At 56.3% G+C, this 7,828-nt stretch overlaps 1 protein-coding gene across 2 annotated transcripts; it reads left to right on the top strand.

Moving 5' to 3' along the window:
- The first annotated feature begins 2,688 nt into the window (after window positions 1–2,688).
- SBSN (suprabasin) lies at window positions 2,689–7,079 on the top strand. 2 transcript variants are annotated; one of them, XM_070498244.1, is made up of 5 exons: window positions 2,689–3,997; window positions 4,049–4,426; window positions 5,823–5,885; window positions 5,992–6,036; window positions 6,914–7,079. In XM_070498244.1, the coding sequence occupies exons 1-5, from the start codon at window positions 2,726–2,728 to the stop codon at window positions 6,935–6,937; spliced, it is 1,782 nt and encodes a 593-aa protein (XP_070354345.1). In that variant the 5' UTR covers window positions 2,689–2,725; the 3' UTR covers window positions 6,938–7,079. The 2 variants fall into 2 exon arrangements, with proteins under 2 accessions (XP_070354345.1, XP_070354344.1); XM_070498243.1 differs by having other exon boundaries at window positions 2,690–3,100; window positions 4,181–4,426.
- The last annotated feature ends 749 nt before the right edge of the window (window positions 7,080–7,828 follow it).

Below are 7,828 nucleotides of genomic sequence, written 5' to 3'. Positions count from 1 at the left end.
CCAAGCAAACAGATATTAATAAAACAAAGGGAGACAAACTTGACATGTACCATCAAGGAGGGGAGGAGGGACCACATGAATAAAACCAGGACTGAAAATGGGCCCATTTGGTACAACTTTACAATCATAGGTATGAAAAGCTAGATGCAATTAAAAATTTTCCTAGAAAATATAAAGGATCAAAACTGGTGCAAAAAGAAATGGCGAATCTGAGTAGGCCAGTAACAAGAAAGGAAGCCATGAGTGAAGATTTGTCCTCGCAAAGGCCAATTCAGATTCAGACGATTTCACGGGCGAGATCTGCCGAGCCTCGGGAATGCGTGCCAGTCTCCAGGAACCGTGTGGATCTCCACCGGGGCTGGGCAGCCCAGTGGCAGCTCCTGGGTGAGAGGCTCTGGGCCGGCACGTGCTCTGAGGCCTGCAGATGGGCAAGCACACTGTGTGTCCTTAGGTCGCTGTGATGGCTCGGCCACTGAAACCTCCCCCGCTCACTCTAGGGAACCGGCACAGCCACCTTACCACAATCAGCAGAGGATGCAAGGAAAGGACAACAGCTCCAGGCCAGGCTCACTTATGGAGCCAGATGCCAAAGCCCTGAGTCAAACAGTGGCAAATGGGAAATGGGGGGAATGGGGAGAAGGCCTGAGGCAGACGGAAGATAGTCGGATGGGACAGAGAGGGGTGGAAGAGAGAAGTGGAGCACATTTCAAAAACAGAAAGCCACCTTGCAATCTTGGGGCAGATTAGGGTTCTGAAGCTCAGCCCCCACCCTTCCCCACCCCGCAATTGGGCATGGGAAACTCCCTCATTTAGGCACTGCACAAGGGCACAAAAGCCACACCCGAGGTTGCCCAGAGATTGCTCTGTCCCTGGAGCGTGAAACTGGGAAAGAGATTTGATGAGCTCAAGCTTGGGGCTCAATTAGTCACCCTCCCTAGGCAGACCCTAGAGCAGGCAGAAGCTCCTGGGTCTCTGGGCCTGGCTGCAGCCCAGTGTCCAGGATCTGGGGTGGAATGCTGGGTCCTGCAAGGGGAGTGGGCCTGTTGCCCTTGTTTGAGCAAAGCCTGATAACTTGTGCAGATTCTCACCACGCCTAGGCACCCACAAACATACCTCTGCCACCCCCACTTGCTCACATTCCTTCCTGCATGGCCCTCCCACCAGAAATCCCACCTCCACTCCATCTTTTAGTCTCTCCCCTTGGCACCAAAACCCAAATATCTTTCATCCCTGCACAACTGAACCCACCCACTGGCTCTCATTCTTCTGGTCTCCACCTCCCTCTGAACCTGCTCCAGGTAGGGGTGCTGCCTCAGACCTACCAACCACCACCTGCCCTTCCTCATGATGCCCCTCTTCACACCCAGGCCAAACTGACCGCTGTTTCCCCCTCCAACCCGTGTCACTATGTCACACCTAGGGTCTCAGGTTGGAACCTAGGAGGCACGAGGGGGAGGAGGGCAGGAAGGGTGAGCTCCTGGCCCCCAGCCCAGACTCCGGCTGACAGTCTCCTGCTGCCCCTGATCTTTGGCCCCTCCCCGTGGCTGCCTCAACCGGCTTTTCAGGAGACACTGCGTCCTGTCCCAGCTCATGGCAATCAGCCCCCTGCCCTTGCCCGGGGGCTGGGAGGCAGGAGGCCAGGATTCTGTGATGAGGATGTGATCCTAGCCCTAGAATCTGCCACCCTCCCCAAGGGACCCTAGGCTGCTCTGGAGACCCAGGCGCCCTTCCCTCCAGCACCCAGGAGACTCAGGCTCAGGCCTGTCCGCTCCTCCCTTGGCTTCTTCTAGTCCATCCTTTATTCAATCTATAAATATTTACTGAGCCCCAGGCAATGTTTAGAAGCTGGGGATATAACAGTGACCAACACAGGCGAAGGCGCTGTCTTCTGGAAGTTTACAATCTAGTAGGTGAGACAGACAATAAAAAAGATAATTTGGGATTGTGGTAAGTGCTATGAAAACAACAGGATGATATTACAGGATATAACTGGGGGACGGCCAGGGAAGGTTTTTTGAGGAGGTGACATCTGAGCCAAGAACAGAATGAGGAGGAACGCACCATGTGAAGATTCGAGTTCTGCATTCCAGGCAGAGGACAGCAAGTCAAAGGCCATGAGGCAGGAATGAGCTTGGTGTGTTTGAGGACCAAGGAGAAGGCCTGTGTGGCCGGCGCATAGTAAGTTGGGGGGAGGCGGTCAACAAGAAGCATAAGAACAAGGTCTGATGACTCCCTCAACTCCCCGAGAGTGATCCCCTCCCACTGACTGCACCTCCCCTCTTTACAGACTCTCACTGCTGGGGAAGCTGGATCCCCAGATGCTCTGAGAGGAGTGAAGATGCTGAAGAACAAGGCCTGGGTCCCAGGGATGGGAGTGATTGAAAGTGAGGCTGGGAGAGAGGAGGCCTGGAGAGTGGATGAGGAATGAAAAGAGGAGATGGATAGAAGGGCAGACATTTGGGCTCCAGGGTGGAGGGCCCAAGCTGGGCAAAGAGCAGAGATACCATGTAAGTCTTCTCCATTCATGACTCACCATCTCTTCCTCCTCCTTTTCATTGCTCAACCCCAAATCTCCCTGGGAAATACCTCCCCGACTAGGGACCAAGTCAGTGCCTCACAGGGGTAATTGAGTCATGAGGGGTGGAGAAGAGGGAGGGAGGCGGAGGATAAATAGCAGCTCTGCTTCCCTGGCTCCTCTCTGTGTCCTCCCTGCCCTGCCAACAATATGCGGCTTGCCAGTTTGGTCAGCTCCTGCTCCCTCCTACTGCTATTGGGGGCCTTGCCTGGATGGGCAGCCAATAATGATCCGTTTGAGAAGGTCATTGAAGGAATCAACCGAGGGCTGAGCAATGCAGAGAGAGAGGTGGGCAAGGCCCTGGAAGGCATCAATAATGGAATCACTCAAGCCGGAAGGGAAGTGGAGAAAGTTTTTAACGGACTTAGCAACATGGGGAGCCAGGCTGGCAAGGAGCTGGACAAGGGCATCCAGGGGCTCAACCACGGCTTGGACAAGGTAGCCCATGGGATCAACAATGGCGTCGGACAAGCAGGAAAGGAAGCAGAGAAGTTTGCCCATGGGGCCAACCACGCTGCTGGACAGGTTGGGAAGGAGACAGATAAAGCGATTCAGGGGGTCCATCATGGGGTCAACCAGGCGGGAAGTGAGGCGGGGAGGTTTGGCCAGGGAGTTCACCATGGGGTCAGTGAGGCCTGGAAGGAGGCTGAGAAGTTTGGTCAAGGGGTCCATCATGCCGCAGGGCAGGCTGGGAAAGAGGGAGAGAAAATAGGCCAAGGTGTCCATCATGGAGTTAACCAGGCTGGGAAGGAGGCTGAGAAGCTTGGCCATGGAGTCCACCATGGAGTTAATGAGGCCTGGAAGGAGGCTGAGAAGTTTGGTCAGGGGGTCCACCATGCCGCTGGGCAGGCTGGGAAAGAGGGAGAGAAAATAGGCCAAGGTGTCCATCATGGAGTTAACCAGGCTGGGAAGGAGGCTGAGAAGCTTGGCCATGGAGTCCACCATGGAGTTAACGAGGCCTGGAAGGAGGCTGAGAAGTTTGGTCAGGGGGTCCACCATGCCGCTGGGCAGGCTGGGAAAGAGGGAGAGAAAATAGGCCAAGGTGTCCATCATGGAGTTAACCAGGCTGGGAAGGAGGCTGAGAAGTTTGGCCATGGAGTCCACCATGGAGTTAACGAGGCCTGGAAGGAGGCTGAGAAGTTTGGCCATGGAGTCCACCATGGAGTTAACGAGGCCTGGAAGGAGGCTGAGAAGCTTGGTCAAGGGGTCCACCATGCCGCTGGGCAGGCTGGGAAAGAGGGAGAGAAAGTGGTCCAGGGGGTCCATCATGGAGTTAACCAGGCTGGGAAGGAGGCTGAGAAGCTTGGCCATGGAGTTTATTACGCTTCAGGGCAGGCTGGGAAAGAGGGAGACAAAACAGTCCAAGGTGTCCATCCTGGGGTCAACCAGGCTGGGAAGGAGGCGGAGCAGTTTGGCCAGGGGGTCCACCATGGGGTCAATGAGGCCTGGAAGGAGGCTGAGAAGCTTGGTCAGGGGGTCCACCATGCTGCTGGGCAGGCTGGGAAAGAGGGAGAGAAAGTGGCCCAGGGGGTCCATCCTGGAGTTAACCAGGCTGGGAAGGAGGCTGAGAAGCTTGGTCAGGGGGTCCACCATGCCGTTGAACAGGCCGGAAAGGAAGCAGACAAAGTGGTCCAAGGGGTCCACAATGGGGTCAACCAGGCCGGGAAGGAGGCAGAGAAATTTGGCCAAGGGGTTCACCACGCTGCTGGCCAGGCTGGAAAGGAAGCGGAGAAGCTTGGCCAAGGGGTCCACCACGCTGCTGGCCAGGCCGGAAAGGAGGCGGACAGGTTGCAGCAGAATGTTCATAATGGGGTCAACCAAGCCGGCAAGGAGGCCAACCAGCTGCTGAATGTAGGTGAACAGCGGTGGGGAGATGGGGAGAAGGGGCTGGGGAAGGGGGAGGTTAAACCCTTGGGACATCTGGGGAGTCCACATAGCCTTCATGTAGTGAAAGAAGCTTGGGAAGCTATATAACCGTGTCCTCCTTCCTCTGTCTCCCTTACAAGGGAGCTGGTGGTCAGCTAATCGGACAGATCAAGCCATCTTATCCGCAAAGCCCTATATCAGACAGTGTGGACAGGACCCAGCCCCATCTTCAGGGAGCTGCCCTCCCAGTTAAGGAGGTCTACAGGGAGGCATCGGAAGCCTCTTCTGGGGAACAGGAAATAGTTACTGCGCCAAGATCTATTACAGTGCAAACAGTTGAGAAACCAAGAGCATCAGAGTGAGCGTGAGGAACAGCTTTTGGAGATAAGCCCTCCTCTGTCTAATTTTCATGACAAGCCTCTGAGGTAGTCAGGGCGAGGATGCTGACTCCCTGATTCTCAGATAAGGAAACAGAGTGCAGGGAGGTTGAAGGGACTGCCAAGGTCATGTGGCCAGCACACAGCTTTGGCGAATAGAAGTTCAGGGTTCTTTCTCTTCCTCCACACTGCCCCATCAGAGGAGGTCTCCTGGAGGACTTCTGATCCACATTTATGTAGAGGGAACAGATCCTGGAGACTGCAAGCGGCAAGCAGTGCCACACACAGCAGACCAGGCACCACAGAAGGGCTTGGGGAACAGGAGGTGACTCCTGCCTGCCCCAATTCCCCATCGTCCTGTCTCCATCAGGAGTCTTTGGGACACCATCTTGAGGACTGGCCCGGACTTCAAACCCATAGTTACATGGTGGTGGGTGGGGAGGAAGGGACCAAGCAGAAAGTGTATCCAGGAGGGAAGGGCTCGGAGTCAGAGCGCAGGGTTCAGCGGGTAGAGGCCTGGAGAGGGCAGCTGTTGCCGGACTCCAGCTGGCGGCAGCAGCAGTGGGGCAGGCACTGCTGAGCGTCTGGGGACAGCATTAGTCAGAGCTGAGGGTCAGGCTAGAGTGCGGTAGAAGGTGTAGCTCTGAGGTCAGGGCTGCAGTTACTCGGGTCCTGGTCCTTGCACTGGTCCTCTGGGCCCCTTCCAGCCAGGCCCCTTTGCAGTGACTGAGAGCATCTCAGGAACCGAAATCAAAGGGAATCGAGGGAACACTGGTCAGGAGGGGCAGATGTCCTTCGTGGCTTTTCTTCCCATCTCTCACAGAATTCCCACAGCAACATGCGCTTTGGGTTTTCTTTCTGGTCAGTGAGGGGGCCAGGGGTTAGCCGATGCCTCCTGCCCCAGCCCCAGTCACCCCAGAGGGCAGCAGATTGTTGGGGAAAAGGAACTTGGGAGACCCTCAAGGGCCGAGGCATTGTAACGACGATCTGGGCTTCATCCACAGGGCGGTCATCACGGCGGTTCCACCGGCCAGACCGGAGGGGCCGCAACCACATTAGCATCTGGAGTGAGTCTCTGGGGCACAGCATGAGCTCAGAGGTGGGAGAGTGGGCGCCCTCCTAGGGTGGGGTTGGACAGATGCTGGGGACTGACTCTCTTTCCTTGAATTCCAGGCCTCGGTCAACAAGCCCTTCATCAACCTTTCAGCTCTGTGGAGGGTGAGTGCTGCCTGTTTTCTACGTTCTGCTCTCTGCCTTGGGAGATATCCTTCCACCCCCTTCGCATGGCCCGTTCACAGACAGCTTCACTGTGGACAGACTCTCGGCCTTTGCAGAGACAATCTAACCCACTTCCCAGCTCTGGTTTTCCCTTTCTTCACCTGTTCTTTGCCCTTCGAATCCTGCTTTCATCTTTCAGGTGCTTTCCATTCCCACCGAGGCAAACAAGCTGGCGGAAAAGACCTCCCGGCCCACATGCATCTGGGCGCCAGGGAGGGGGGTGCTGCTGAAACATCCCCTCCGTGTGCCCATCCTCTCTCCTTGTCCTCCCCCCTCCGATTCTCATCCCTCACCCGCTGTGACCCCTGCTGCCCTGCAGCACTGTGCTGGGTGGTGGGACCCTGCAGCTCTGTCCTTTCCTGGGAGGACAGGGCTCCCCCGGGATAAATGCTCCTGTGGCGTCCTGGTCCTCACTCTGGGCCCAAAGTAAAGACCTAGCTCTTCTCTTTGCATTTAGTACATCAGCTGCCTGAGCCTGGGGCGGAAGGGTGAGGCTGGGTCAAAGGCCCAGAAACTGTACTTGGAAGCCAAACGCGTCCCCTCGTTTACTCTCGGGCTCTAGGGGACACTCTGAGGCAAAGCGGACAAGTCTTCTCGGTTCCTACAGAGGCCCTGGCACCTCTGCCTGGGAGGGCTGGCTCCCTATTTTTCCTGAATCTAAGTGCCACCTTCCTTAGGGTATTCCCCAGAACATGAGCAATTCCTGGGCCAGAGCAGCCCGTCTCCCTCTCCGTTCTCTAGGGGGCTTGAGGGCAGAGGTCTTGGCCCTCAGGACTGTGCACCCTGCATTCACTCTCTCTCTCCTTCTCTCCTCCAGAGCGTCGCCAACATCATTCCCTAAATTGAGGTCCTGGCCTTCCTGAGCAGACACGTTCCTGTTGTCACATCAGTCGAGATGACCTGGAGGAGCTGGGGGTGGGGGCTGGATTTCTGGAGTCCCCTGGGGGCTCTACTGAGACTTGTGAATAAATATGACACATGTACTCTCCTCATGGTCCTCTGTGCTCCCTAAGGAGGGGGCGTGGGGGAAGGCTGGTCTTTTCTCCTCTTGCTCCTCTGCCGAAGTTGCTGGGGGTCTGATCTAAGGCACAGGATGAGTCGAGCTGGAGACTTCAGGCTGATCAGATCTAAGAGGGTGGTTCCAGGGACACGCCATGCCTCCCTGGTGTGCAAAGTTCCTGCTGGGCACGAGGAGGAGCATCGGGCAGGGCCAGTCGTGGGGGCAGAAGCACCAGGGAAGAGAATGGCGGACACCTAGGTAGAGTCCGAGGGGCGGCATCCTCATTCGGGGGCATGGCCCCAAAGGAATGACAACAGCAACCTGTGTTTACTGGGCAGTGTCGGCATGCTGGGCTCCCTGCTGGGTGCTTCCCGTGCATGATGTCACTGAAGCCTCCCAGCCACCCGGTTAGGTAAGAGGTCCTGTTCTGGCCCCATTTGATGGAGAACATATGGTGGCTCCCACAGGTTAAGAAACAAGAGCAAGTCACATAGTCAGTGAGGGGAGGGATTAGCAGCCTCAGAACTACAAAGGAGACACCGAGACTTCTCCTGTTTGGCATCAGCAGGGAGGGGAGGCACGTGTGGCAGATCCTTGAGTGAGGAGGCCTGCCGATGGCAGCAGGGACAGCCTCTTTACGATGACAGGAATGGTGATGCTGCAGGCCTCGTTTTTGGATCTGCATGTGACTCGGAGCCCGAGGGATCCTGAGAGCCACTACTGTGTACCGAG

Source organism: Equus asinus, chromosome 26, assembly GCF_041296235.1.
Source record: "Equus asinus isolate D_3611 breed Donkey chromosome 26, EquAss-T2T_v2, whole genome shotgun sequence".
Lineage (NCBI taxonomy): Eukaryota > Metazoa > Chordata > Mammalia > Perissodactyla > Equidae > Equus > Equus asinus.
This window is presented reverse-complemented; position numbering and strand designations above follow the sequence as displayed.

Coding starts and splice junctions, on each gene's coding strand:
- SBSN (XM_070498244.1), top strand. CDS start 2,726: ATGCGGCTTGCCAGTTTGGTCAGCTCCTGCTCCCTCCTACTGCTATTG. Junction 5,886..5,991: donor CAACCACATTAGCATCTGGA/GTGAGTCTCTGG, acceptor CTTGAATTCCAG/GCCTCGGTCAACAAGCCCTT. Junction 6,037..6,913: donor ACCTTTCAGCTCTGTGGAGG/GTGAGTGCTGCC, acceptor TCTCTCCTCCAG/AGCGTCGCCAACATCATTCC.